At 52.4% G+C, this 13552-nt stretch overlaps 1 protein-coding gene across 1 annotated transcript in view; it reads right to left on the bottom strand.

The window, feature by feature from the left end:
* NKAIN1 (sodium/potassium transporting ATPase interacting 1) overlaps positions 1 to 13552 on the bottom strand; it is a 67635-nt gene that overhangs the window by 44219 nt on the left and 9864 nt on the right. Inside the window, exons 3-4 of the mRNA XM_034754366.1 lie at positions 4573 to 4770; positions 713 to 773 (exon numbers count right to left, since the gene is read on the bottom strand). Coding sequence (XP_034610257.1) covers positions 713 to 773; positions 4573 to 4770 — 259 coding nt within the window. The remainder of the gene's footprint in view (positions 1 to 712; positions 774 to 4572; positions 4771 to 13552) is intronic.

Genomic DNA, 13552 nt, shown 5'->3' on the forward strand with positions numbered 1-13552 from the left:
TGCTGGAGTTCACAAGGCCTGCACTTTTGCTTTTTTGTTGTCTGTCCATTTCTGACTGTCTGTCTTGTTATTTGTATTTGTAAGATCTTCGAGGCAGAGACCTCTTCCATTCCATGTGCATGCGGCAGCCAAACCTGGTTGGGGCTTTTAGGTGCTACCAAAAACAAAGAATCATTTCCTCAATGGGCGTGTAGGCCAGTGGGCAACACCACGCAACAGCAACAGGAGGTGTTGCAGGAGCAGCCCCAGGCCAGAGTCTGGGACAGGCCTTGGCCTCCTGGCACGATTTATTAGTTATACAGCTCTCCATAACTGATGGCCGCTAATTCCATTTTGCCGGCCTCTATAGGGAGCGGGTTCTCTTCAGGCTATCAGCTGGCCCTGCAGCTAGGGAGGTAGTCATAGTGTGGGGCCAGGCCCATCCCCCCTTAAAGGGGTCAGTCACCCTGTGACAAGGCACCATTAAAACTGAGGGGTTTGGGAGGAGGGATCCTGGATTGTGTCATTTGATGGATTAGGTCTCAGTCTTGGCACTGGAGCCTCCTCGGAAGTGGAGCCCAGAGGAAAAAGGAGCCTGGTGCATTTCCCCCTCATTAATCCCGACACTTCTGCTGCGCCCAGCACTGGCTGTGCAAACCAATGTACCATATTATCCCTGATTCTTTTGCAATGCTGCCGCTCACCCTCTGTGACTAATAGCAAAAGCACTTACAGCTGTCTTCTTCCTCCATAAATACTTTGCTGACATAGCAGGCATAGACGAATCCAAAGAGCTTCAAAACAAAAACACAGAGAGAAAAGCCAATTATTTGGAACTCGAGAAATGTGAAACCAGACAGATAGCCCGGGTCAGAAGGAGCAGCAGTGGACACGGGCAGGCTATCTGGAGCGAATAATCTATCAAGTCAATGTAATCCCCTTATCTTGCTCACCAGTTACCTGCAAACAGATTTAGAAGGTTACAAATTTCTTAGTAAATTTCAATTTCACAAGCTGTTCATGTTGGGTGAAATTCAGAGGGGCCAGCACAGACCTGTCCATCCTCAACCCTATGGGCTAATGTGTGATTAACTATTATTAACCATGTCTATTACGGCAGTGGCCCGGGACCAACTGAGAACAGTGTCCCATTGTGCTAGGTGCTGCACAAAAGTGTAAGTGGTGCATAGGCTTGGTGCTTGGGTGACCAGACAGCAAGTGTGAAAAATTGGGACAGGGAGTGAGGGGTAATAGAAGCCTATATAAGAAAAAGACCCAAAAATCAGGACTGTCCCTATAAAATCGGGACATCTGGTCACTCTACCTGGTGCAGGTTTTCTGCATGGGATGAATTTTACCCTTTGGCTCTGTTTTCAACTCTGTTCATGGCAGGTAACAGGTCACCTAAGTCACATGGCATTAGTCCTGTCCTCTGATAGGATGTCCAGAAACCAATTTAAGACACATTGGTGCAACTTGTATGTTTAGACAAGCACTCAGCAGGTGAGTGGGAGGGGTATGTCCTAGCACCTTGGCCAGGAGGGTTCTGTGACATCAGTCCGTACTGGGGGTGACAGCATTTGGGGAGTGCTCTTTTGGGAGAGAATTATGGGGCTGTGTTGGAGCTGGAAGGGTTCTGTGTTGGAGCTGGAAGGGTTCAAATCCCTCCAGTTTGTTCTATGAAGTTGGAACTGGGGAACAAGAGTGGAACTTTCTTTGGTTCCAATATCTGCACTTTGTGGGCTCTGTCTGCAGGAGACCCCATTGCCTGAGTCACTTACACCTGGACTGGAGAAAGCACTCGTCACTGACCCCCAGGGTCCTAAGAGGTGGCCTGCCGCATGGCGTGGCAAAGGCAGGAGCGGATTTCTCAAGCGGTGTTGCCATGGGAGGTGTGTGCTGGAAAGCGAGGCTGAACTCACAGGTTACTACGCAGGGAGAGAGAGCCACACACCCTGGGTGCAGGAGAGGCCAGCTGACCTGACAGGAAGCCTGTGATTAGCTCGGAGACATCAAGCTGCAAAGACTGGTGGGAAGCAGGCCCTTCTCAAAGCTCATGTGCCCGGTTCCCACTCCCTCCGAGTCCTGGCCCCACCCCGAATCAAAGACTGCTGCTGCCAAGACTGGTAGAAGCCAGCCCAGGTCATGTCTGGCAGATGTTCGGTGCTCCACTTGGACTGGGTCCGGCCTGTTGCCAGCTCCATCCAGCTCCCCCATTGCCAGGCCGTGTCGTGAAGCAGCACTTGATGCACTCAACTTATTTTTATTTTATTGGGCTTGTCATTCAGGAGGCTGCACGAGGGAGCCCTGCTATTATTAATCGGGACACGGGGGAGGGCTGTGTGTGCATGAGTGTGCAATAAAAGTGCACCCCTGTTTTTAAACCCTGCCTTGAAGTTCTCCTTTAAAACCTTCCCCTCCAGCATCCTCGAAAGGGGAGCGTGTCTCTCCGGCAATTATTTCTGCTTCCAGCCCAGCCAAGGACATATTCACAATTGCTTAAACTCCTGGCATCTTTCTGCCTGTTGACAACTCACTAGCAGCCTCTGGTGTAGGAAGCTGCCAGACGGGGAGATGAGAGCAGTGGCCTCCGTCCACACGGTTCTGGGAACGTGTCGCTCAGCTCTTTCGTTGGCTGTCATTGTATGATTTCTGAGTCAACACTTCGCACACACGAAACATCACATTTCAAGGGGGGCTTTCAGGCACAGGGTCTGTCTGCTCTGCTCCTCTGCTGTTCACACCTCGAGCACCACCAGCCCAGAGATGAGCTGATATGACACATTATATTATCAACATCTCCTCTGGAGCACGAGGCGCTAATGTACGCTAACACCCTGGGAAGTCACCAGCTGGAATGTGCCAGCCTCGCTCCCCCAGATATATTCGTGCCACAGCTGCATTCCTTTCTTCCACTCATATTACAATTGAAGCTAAAGGGAAAGGAGCGAAGTTGGTGGTTTATAATCCATGCAGCTTAATGCTCATGGCTCTGTTATCTGCTAGGGTGAAATTTACCAGGTGCAGAGGACTTAAGTGCGCTTTGTGATGGTCTTCTGTATAAAGGTGAATTTCACCCTCGATCTTTAAGTGATCCCCCCACACCTCTTGTTATTATTCCATGGTTTAACGAGGGACTAGAGATACATTTATCAGATAAGAACACCCAGGATTGCTGTTTTCATATTTTTTGAAGCCACACCTCCCCATTTCACTTTGAAAATAACATGGTCCCAAAAGCGTCTAAGTGGTGGCTTTGGGGAGCGGCCAAGGATTGAAATGACTTCAGCCACCGTAGGTGCCTAGCTCCCACTGATTCCAACGGGAGTGAGTCGCTTAAATACCTTTGAGGCTGGGGGCTGATGGCTCTACAACATTTCAGCTCCTCGAGTGGTTTCTGTGGGTGCCACAGATGCGAGGGCATCATACAATAACACATGCCCCTGAATGGTACATCGCAGCTGAGTGGAAATGGAGGATTTTTACTTTTTTTTAAAAATGTGAAAACTTTTTTTTTTTTTAAATGCATAGCGCTTTGCCCAGTTTCACTGGACAGCCATTAAGAGCACGACCCCCTCTGGGGGCCATTCTGGTGTGTCGAACTTCACCCTGTTGGTTTATGGTGAATGGAATCACAGCGGCATTATGCACAGTTAAAGGGGATCGTTAATAGAGACAGGCCCAGAAACCCAAATCTGGAGGGAAAAGTCTCCTTTGTCTTTTGGGGAAGTTCTGATCCAGATTCATTTCTGGGTTTGGCTTTAGCACGGGCCAGAACTAGAACACATTGAATCCAAATGCTCCAGAACTTTGGGGAAAATTTGGATTCGGACCCAAATCCCATGTCTCAGCCTCCCAGTCCTCCACCTTCATAAATAATGCTAACTTTGTATTTCTGTAGGGGTCCCTGACCCCTGAAATGCAGCTGACCCTGGGCTGCAGTGTTACAGTCATTCAGTGATAGCGATGGTACACGATAATTTCTGGGAAGTCAGTAACAGGTGACTGGGAGGATATGTTCTCAGTGAGTTGGCTGGCTCTCCATTGCCCTGCGCTGTGTGTAGCCATCTAGGACCAGAGGAATCTACCCCATGGCACAGTGTGCAGATCGCCACTTTTCACCCACTTTGCACTAGTGAACAAGTGCAAGGTAATGGAGTGTCAGGCCCACTAAGGGCATGGCTACACTGCAATCACAGGTGTGACTGTGATTTGATCAACTAGCTTGAGTAACAACAGCAGTGAAGCCTTGGGGGCCCAGGGTAGCTCCACCCACCCAGGACCACGGGTAGTTACGGTCGCCCGTGATGCTGTGGCTTCACTGCTGTTGTTACTGGAGGTGGCTAGATCAAAGCTATCTTGGGTATGGCTACACATGCTGCAATCACACCAAGACAAACCCTTACTCTGGTGGTGTTACATTGGGTTTACACCCAGTGAGCTTGATTCTCTTCTCACTTGAAACCAGGAGTAACTCCCATGGAGTCAAAGCTTGTGCAACAGACCCAGGATCTTTGCTATTCCTCATTCTAGCGCCCTCAGGAATCACATGGGAGGGACACGAGATCCGAGGCGAACCCTGGCTCCCCTTACCGCAAGGAATATCTGCATGGCGCTGCTCACTACCTCGATGTACTGGTAATCGAGCAGGCATCCGGTGACAGTGATGACGTGATGGTCCTCGGGGGCCAGGTTTGAGTTCATCACCGGCGTCACCAGGCAGCCGGGCCCATTCTCCATCCACCACGAGCGGTGCAGCGAGGTATTAAAGGTCATGATGAAATCCCGGTCCTATGGGAGAGGCACATGGGAACACAAGCACAGAGTGAGGCCCCTCCTTTCTGTAGGAACCATTCCCTAGCAGAGGGCACTCCTGATTCCCGGGGTAAGAGGGTGTTGGTTGTCAACATTTAGAGCCTCTATTCAGGGTGGCCATTAGGAGGCACCCAGTAGGGAAGTAAGGATCTGTGTAAGCAGAAAATAAAGACAGTCTTGCATTCACCCTGATCACTGTGTCCTGGGTCTCTGTAATTGCTACATGGTGTCAGTGGTGGGATTCGAACCCACGTCTCCATATGGAGACAATGACACCCAACACAAACCATCAAAGATCTGATTTTCAGAAGTGTGGAGCCCTCCCAACTCTCGGTGAAGTCAGTGGGAGCTGCAGGTCCACTCCCCAAAGCAACACCAAGAGCAACAAGACTTCACAGGGGAAGGGGCCCGTAACCCACTCAGTGTAGTGCTCTGTCCCCTCATGCAGGGGCAGGGTCACAAATGGGCTGACCTGGGCCTGGACCTTTTAGTGCATTCAGGTCCAGCAAGCCCATGTTCTAACCCCACTGGTGCCACACCCTGCCCCATGGGACGTAGCATTACATTACTGTCCACACATACTTCTGCACCGAACGATGAATCGTATTCATTTAGCGCACCATTACTACATCTCTCCCTGCATCCCCAATCTGCTTTATTAATCATTAGCCGCGCCCCAGCCCTTCTCTAGCAGCTTCTATTCACAGGTCTCATTTTAGAGGAGTTCAGGAGTTTAGCCTTATAATCCCTGTCAAATGGGAAACCTGGCCACGTTCTGCTCTGCCACGTTCTGCTCTCCGTCCCATCAGCGTAAATCTACAGTTACTTCTACATTCACACATTACTGTGCACGGTTGGTCCAGAGAGGTTAGCTGACTTGCCCAGGGCCATACCGGGAATCCAGGGCACAGCAGGGAGGAGAGCCAGGGACCCCAGCTGGTGAGAATCAGAGGAGCTCCACTGACTTCCATGAGGCTCTGTCGACCGGCTCAGGACTGAGCCCACGTCTCCAGCCTGCCAGCCCTGTGCTTCCATTTCCTCCCAAAGGGCTACAGCAGCACAGGAGAGGGGCAGCCACGTGCTGTACAATCATGGCACATGCAAGCGCCTGCGGGCTGAGGACACTGCGGCGTCTTTGAGAGCCCAGCCTGGTTTTGCAAGCCCCAGGGTTAGTTCCTTTGCGCAAGCAGCACCTGTCCCTCCAGCTGGGCAAAGGGACCTTTGCAGGTTCTCTCAGCACTGGCTGCACCATGCGATAGCCAGAGCACATGTAACGCCGACAGACCCTGGTCATCGACAGGCAGGATCAAACCGGGGACCACTGGAGCTTAGTGCATGAGCCTCTACCACACGAGCTAAAAGCCCCCTGGCTAAGAGCAGACTCATTTAACTCTCTCTAAGGCAGCGGTGGCCAACCTGAGCCTGAGAAGGAGCCAGAATTTACCAATGTACATTGCCAAAGAGCCCCAGGAATACGTCAGCCGCCCCCCACCCCCAGCACCTCCTGCCCACCAGCAGCCCTGCCGGTCAGCGCCTCCCCTCCCTCCCGTGCCTCCTGCCCGCTGCGATCAGCTGTTTCGAAGAGTACAGGAGGCTCTGTGGAGGAGCAAAGGTGCAGCAGGCTCAGGGGAAGGGGCAGGAGCCTGGGGGTAAGGGGTGGAGTGGGGGCGAGGCCTGGAGCTGAGCAGTGGAAAGTTGGCACCTGTAGCTCCAGTCCCGAAGTCGCATATTAACTTCTGAAGAGTTAACCGGAGCCCCAGGTTGCCCCCCCACCCCTCGCTCTAAATCATCTCGGTGCCACCAGAGACAGAACACGGCACCCAGCAGGTGTGTGGGTTACACTCAGCACCTGGAGAACCAGCACCATAACACTCCAGCAAAGCCCCGGGTCAGGTCCATCTGTCGGTTCTGAGATGCAGATGGATTCTCCTTCTCCCCAGCCTGGTTTGATTGCACTGGGCAGCACTGCCAGCGAGATGGACACACAGACCCCCGCCATGAAGGCTTTGCTCCTGGATAGCTCGGCCTGGGCGCCTGGCAAGCCCATTAACATGCTTTGGGGCTCTCCATGCTTGATCTCCCTGAGCTTTTAGATCTCTGCTTCATACCCAGCAGGCCTGCCCCTGCACAACACGGCTTTGGGCTGTCACCGGGGGAAGGATAAGATGCTGCTTCTCTAATCCTCCCAGCCCAGCGCCTGCACCCGCCTGATAGCAGACTCGGAAGATGCAAAGCTGAAATTCAATAGAGCCGGCAATACGTGGGCTGGGGCTCCCTTCCAGGAGTGACCAGATGAACGCACGGCACGATCAACGCAGCTGCCCCCGCTCACAGAGCAGAAGAACAGATTGGACTTAAAGACTTTGCTCTCCTGCAGCCGTGCTTCCTTTGGGGGCAGCCACGGGGACCGCTCGCATCTGAAAGCGTTGCTGTGGAGGGTTCCCCGAAGAGAGGAGAGGCCCCCACAGCACTGAGAGTATGGGGTGGGGGGGGGGGCACAGGTTCAGGAGCAGAGAGCCACTTCAGGACAGTGCATGTGTCCCAGCTCTGCTTTGTGTCTGATATTAAACCACAGCAGCCTCTCTAAGCACTGCCAGGAGCACCAAACGTGCAGCCCCGAGCCCCGAGTTCAGGATCCAGGCCCAGGGCAGTTTGGCAATGAGCAGCCCCTTGGTGCGTTGACAAAACATTGACTTTTTTTGGTGACAAAAATCAAGGTTTTTGTCAAAAAGGATTGTTTTGTGAAGAAAATTGTTTTTGACCAAAAATGGGTATTTATTTAAAAAAACGGTATTTCCCCCCCAGTTTTCGGCAACCAAAAACATTTTTGATTTAAAGCCAAAAGTTTGGGTTTTGGGTTGTCAGAAGCCACACACACAAAAAAAAACCCGTCAGTGTTTTGGTTTCGAGGTTTTTCAGTGAAAANGCTCAGGAGGTCCAGGGTCTATCCTCGCTGTGCTGCTGGGCGACCTTGAGTGAGGCACTTCACTGTTCCAGGCCTCAGTTTCCCCATCTGTACAATAGGGAAATGATACTGACCTCCTTAGTAAAGCACTGTGGGTTCTATTGATGAAAAGCACTAGATAAGAGCCAAGGGGTTCTTTTTATTATTTAATAATAATAACAATGCCGTTTGGGGGACATAAAAGAGGGCCCCTCATGTTTCTGCAGATGCAGCTGACATGCCCACAATAGGCTGCATGTGTCAGATCCGCAGCCTGTATTGTGGGTCTCAGTCCAGCTCCCTATGGCAAAAGCCACCCAATGTTTGGGATGTTTAGGAAAGCCTGGAGAGCTTGGTTTCCATGTCTGCTGGGCTTCTGCACAGCCTGTCCCATCCCCGGCTGAACCTGGAAGAGCTGAACTACGCCCAGAACGAGTCAGAGGCAAGAGAGCATCTTCTAGCGACTGCCAAAAGCGAGGAATGACCACTCCAGGCATCCTGCAGCGACGCATGGGGGGGGGGGGGTGCAGCCCCTGGTCTCTAGACACCCGTTGCTTATCAGTGTCCTATTTCTCTGCATTCCAGCTCTTTGACAGCGTAAGATTCCCCTGATTCTTCTGAGCACCAGTTTACAGCTCTCCCTGCTGCCGTTAATTTTAACAACACCAACTTTTATTAATAATTCAATGTTAACATAACGGTTTTGCTGAGATTTATTGCTCCAACTGCTGGGAGCTTTCATGCAAACAGCGGCAGTGCCACATCTTTGCACAATATGCGCTTTTGCTTCGCTCCTTTTCCTCTTTGTGAGATGCCAGAGCTTGTTTCTCCATTGCCGTGCGCCTTGTGCAGTCATTTAAAGCAGAGCGTTTGTTACCATTGTGATCTGGTCGTATGCCCTCTTTGCACTGATTGATGTACAGAACAACGCTAGGTACAAAGCACAAGAGAATCAGGCCCCTGGAGCCTGAGGTCCAGACCCGTCCCAATCTCCCTCACCCCAATACAACCTCCTCGCACAGTTCCAGGATATTTTTTAAAGCTGGAGTACACCTCCTAAACAGCCTTAGGGGCCACACATGCCAGCCTCTTCTGGGAGCAGCGTGGAGCCAAGGCAGGCAGGGAACTACGTGAGGTAAGCGCCGCCTGGCCGGAGCCTGCACTCCGAACCCCCTGCCCCAGGTCAGAACCCCCTCCAGCACCCCAACCCCCTGCCCCAGCCTGGAGCCCCCTCCTACACCCCAAATACATCCCCGGCCCCACCCCACAGCCCACACCCCCAGACAGCCTACACCCCCTCCCACACCTCAACCCCCTGCCCCAGCCCTGAGCCCGCTCCCATGCTCCAAACCCCTGCCCCAGCTCAGAGCCCCCTCCCACACCCTGGACCCCTCATTTCTGGCCTCAACCTGGAGCCTGCACCCTCAGCTGGAGCCCTCCCCGCTTCCCCAACCCAACCCCCAGCCCCAGCCCAGTGAAAGTGAGTGAGGGCGCGGGAGAGCGAGTGATGGAGGGAGGGGGGCTGGAGTGAGTGGGGTGGGGCCTCAGAGAAGAGGCAGGGCAGGGATGGGGCCTCGGGGCAGGGGTGCGGCCAGGGTGTTTGCAATTAGAAAGTTGGCAAGCAACGCTAGTCCAAACTAAAAATCTGAGCCTGTCTCTCTGATATCGCCTCGTGTCCAGCCCCCATTGCTTAGTTCCACACCACCTCGCTCTTTGCATCCCTTCCCTGGCTCGCCCCTATGCAGCACATCAAACATGAGCTACGTGTCTTCATGTTCTGACCTATCCCCACCCGACCTACCAGCTCTCAGACCAGTCACTAGCGAAATGTCGATTCTGGCTCCATGATACCAGCCTCCATCGCCCACTGGTTACATTTTCAAACAAGCCCGGTTCGTGAGTCCACATTCAGAACAGAATTTGTTTTGACTCTAGTTTTCCTGGAAGACTCTATGGCTAACTGGAAAACTGGTAGAACCGTGACATGAGAAACACCATGCTAGTGAATCCTAACAAACAGAGAAGTTATTATTATTCAGTCTGTTTAAAACTCTTTGCCGTTGCGTGTTGTTGTTTGTTAACGTATATTTAATTCAAATACCTAAGAAATACTTCGGAGGATAATTGTCTTTGTCAAAGAATTCGTGTTACTGCCACTTCTGCTAAGCCGGAGAAATCTCAGAGACCACATTTCCGAGACCTTGAATGAGCCATCTACCAAAAGCCAGGGAAGATTTTACTTGACATTCCTGATATTTGAGGGACAACATGGGGGAGGGAATATCTTTTACTGGACCAACTTCTGTTGGTGGCAGAGACAAACTTTTGAGCTTACACAGAGCTCTTCTTCCGGTCTGGAAACGGTAACCAAAGTGCCACAGCTATCTACCAGGAGGGACAGACTGTTAAGCATAAGGGGTTAACACATGCTGCAAGAAACCACTTAAAACGAAGTGGGTAATGAACATCTGTGCAGACGCAGGACAAAGGAGAGTTAGCAGGTTACAAATTGTTGTAATGAGCCACAAAACCAGTGTCTCTGGTAAGACTGTGATTATTCGTGTCTAGCAGAGTTATGAATTTAAATTCCCAAGCTCGATATAAACTGGCCATCAGCCACCTTTGGCTTGAAATTAGACGAAGGTTTCTAACCATCAGAGGAGTGAAGTTCTGGAACTGCCTTCCAAGGGGAGCAGTGGGGGGGAAAAAACCTAACTGGCTTCAAGACTGGTGTGATGGGATTTCCTACAATGGCATGTAGCCGATCTGCAACAGCTGGCAGCAAATATCTCCAAGGGCCAAAGATGGGACACTAGCCGGGCAGGGGGCTCTGAGTTACTACAGGGAAATATTTCACAGGGGTCTGGCTCGTAGGTACCGACCCCCCCGCCCATCCCTGGCCCCACCCCACTCCACCCCTTCCATGAGGCCCCACCCATTCCCTGCCCCCATTCCAACTCCTTCCCCAAAGTCCCTGCCCCAACTCCGCCCCCTCCCTGCCACTATTCCAACTCCTTCCCCAAATCCCCGGCCCCGCCTCTTCCCCCCCTCCTCCCCATCCCCGGTCCTCCCCCCTCCTGAAGTGTGCTAACTCTGCCAAACAGCTATTTCGCAGCAGCTCGGCGGGAAGTGCTGGGAGGTAGCGGAGGAGCGGGGACACGGCGTGCTTGGGGGGGGGGAAAGGTGGGGGGAGCTTGGCTGTACCCACTAATTTTTCCCTTTGGGTGCTCCAGCCCCGGAGCACCCACGGAGTCGGTGCCTATGGTGTCTTGCCCACATGCCCAGGGTCTAACTGATCACCATATTTGGGTCGGGAAGGAATTTTCCCCCAGGTCAGGTGGGCAGAGACCCTGGAGGGTTCTTGCCTTCCTCTGCAGCATGGGTCACGGGGTCACAGGTCACTTGCTGGTTTAAACTAGTATAAATGGTGGATTCTCTGTAACTTGAAGTCCTTAAACCATGATTTGAGGATGTCAGTGACTCAGCCAGAGGTTATGGGTCTGTTACAGGAGTGGGTGGGCGAGGTTCTGTGGCCTGCAATGTGCAGGAGGTCAGACCAGATGGGCGTTGTGCAGGTTTCCTTTGAGGACGAGGACAGAGAGGTCAGATACGGCGTGATCGCTTTGAGAAAAGTGTTGGCCCATGGGAGATAGGGTGCTTCCATCTTTGATCGTTTTCCTGGGTGAGTTCATTCGAGAGCGCAGTGACTGTCTGATTTCACCTACACCGTTGTTCTGGGGGTATTTGATGCACTGAATGTAGGACCCATCGATCTTGAAAGGTGTGTTGTGGGGAGCGCTGATCAGTGTGGCCGTGGAGATATGTCTGCGAGTTTTCCATCTGTGGTTCTGGCAGGATCTGGTGCCGCTTGGGGTCGGTGTGTCCTGCTCTGTGGGCAGCTTGCTTCCGATGATGAGCTTGGTGAGGCTGGGGGGTTGGTTGAAGGCCAGAAGAGGATGCCCCCTCTTCTGGCCATCAACCAGTCCCCCAATCTCATCATCAGACGCAAGCTCCCCCCAGTTGGAGAACAACTATCCTGCTCTGCTCTGCGCTCTCAGCAGTATCTCCAGCTTCACACAACCATCCCTGAGCTTTTACATCTGCCAGGATGTTTCTGACATGCACTGACTGGGCTGCAAGCCAGGCAGCAGCAGGGGACCCTGCAGTGCTCCTAAGCGTCACAACATCCACGATCCAGGGCGCTTCTCACAAGCCCTGACTCTGCAGCCATATTTCATTAGCAGCTTCTTCTGACAGCCCAGTCTCCTGGTCTCCACCCAGCTGGATGCCGAGGGGGAATGACTAGGTGCAGTGGCAGATTAAGGCACCCACGCTGATTCCCATTGAAAGGCTCCTACGAACGTCAGGGAGAGCTGGGTCAGGCCGGAAAGCAGGAGCAGCAGAGCTGAGGCGTGGGGATAGTGCTGCAGGATAGCGCCAAAGGCTATTGATCGGCGCTAGGTTCGTTTCCCAGCTCCTTGGAGGGCTCTAGCTGGCTCTAGCTGGCTGCTGGAAATAGACACTGCGAGTGTCTGCTGAGTTCTCAAACCCATTAACACAACAAAAATTAATTTACAATTGATATTTCCAACTCTCCAGGATGCTTCCCTGCCTATCAGTGCTAGCAAAAGGCTACGCTGGGCTTTGAAGGTTCAACTGTTCACATGCTCTTGATTCCCCAAACTGCTCCTAACAGCACATACACACACAGGGTAATTATCATTATTAATGACTGCCAGTGTAAGTAACCAAGTCCTAAGGGTGGCCAATGTACCTACAAACAGAAGCCTCACCTGAGCTCCTTCAGGAAATGACAGTACTTGCAGTGTCTCCCCTGGGTTGTTCTCCTATCCTCCCTCTAGCTCTCGCTCATCTCAGAGAGACTCATCTCAGCCTTTTAGACTTCTGCCCATGTGTGTGCTAATGGGACCCACCTGTTCTGACTGCTTGGTGAGTCAGCAGAATGGCCCTGCACTTCCATGCATAGTCCTAAAGCCTGACACGTGCTATATAAAGATCAAGTATTAATAAGAGTTGCACGTACAGCACCCTAGGTGCATGCACGATACATAACAGAGGGAATTAAAACCTATCCCACGTCCCAAAGAGTTTTGTCCCACTGCTTGCACGACAGGCACAACCTGATATCTGAACTACCAAGCTCAGTTCATGCCACTTCCCCTCTAGCAGCATCAACAGTGACAAAGGGGCCGATTCGTCATTGCGTGGCAACATCATTTACATCAGTGCAAAGTGCGTGCAAAACACCGCCACGCTGATGGATTCCCACCCCCTTGCGCTCACTCTGCCCTGGGGCGAATGACGGTACGAAGCACAGGGTGACGGAGAATCAGGATCTCGGCCAGCTGAGCACCGCAGACAATTCTGTTGCTGCTGGTGTGTAAGGCAGCAATTAGAGAAAGGTTTCTAACCATCAAAGGAGTGAGGTTCTGGAACTGCCTTCCAAGGGGAGCAGTGGGGGGAAAAAACCTAACTGGCTTCAAGACCGAGCTTGATAGGTTCATGGAGCGGATGGTCCCTTAGCTGGATTCACTCTGCAGGGCTGGTCAGTGTAAAATGTGTCCACCCCGCTGCGCGACGTCGCTGTGCCAACCTATGATTCCATTGTCCTAGCTACCTCCGCTCAGGGAGGTGGTGTTCCTACACCCCCTTCCATCACTGCAGTGTCCACACTACAAGGTTGTGCCGGCAGAGCTACAGCGCTACAGTCCCCTGGAGTGTCGACATACCCGAACGGATGTAGCTATGCCGGCAAAGCAGATAGGTGTAGCCCAGGCCTCACAGATGCACAAG

The sequence above is a fragment of the Trachemys scripta genome, chromosome 20 (genome assembly GCF_013100865.1).
Source record: "Trachemys scripta elegans isolate TJP31775 chromosome 20, CAS_Tse_1.0, whole genome shotgun sequence".
Lineage (NCBI taxonomy): Eukaryota > Metazoa > Chordata > Testudines > Emydidae > Trachemys > Trachemys scripta.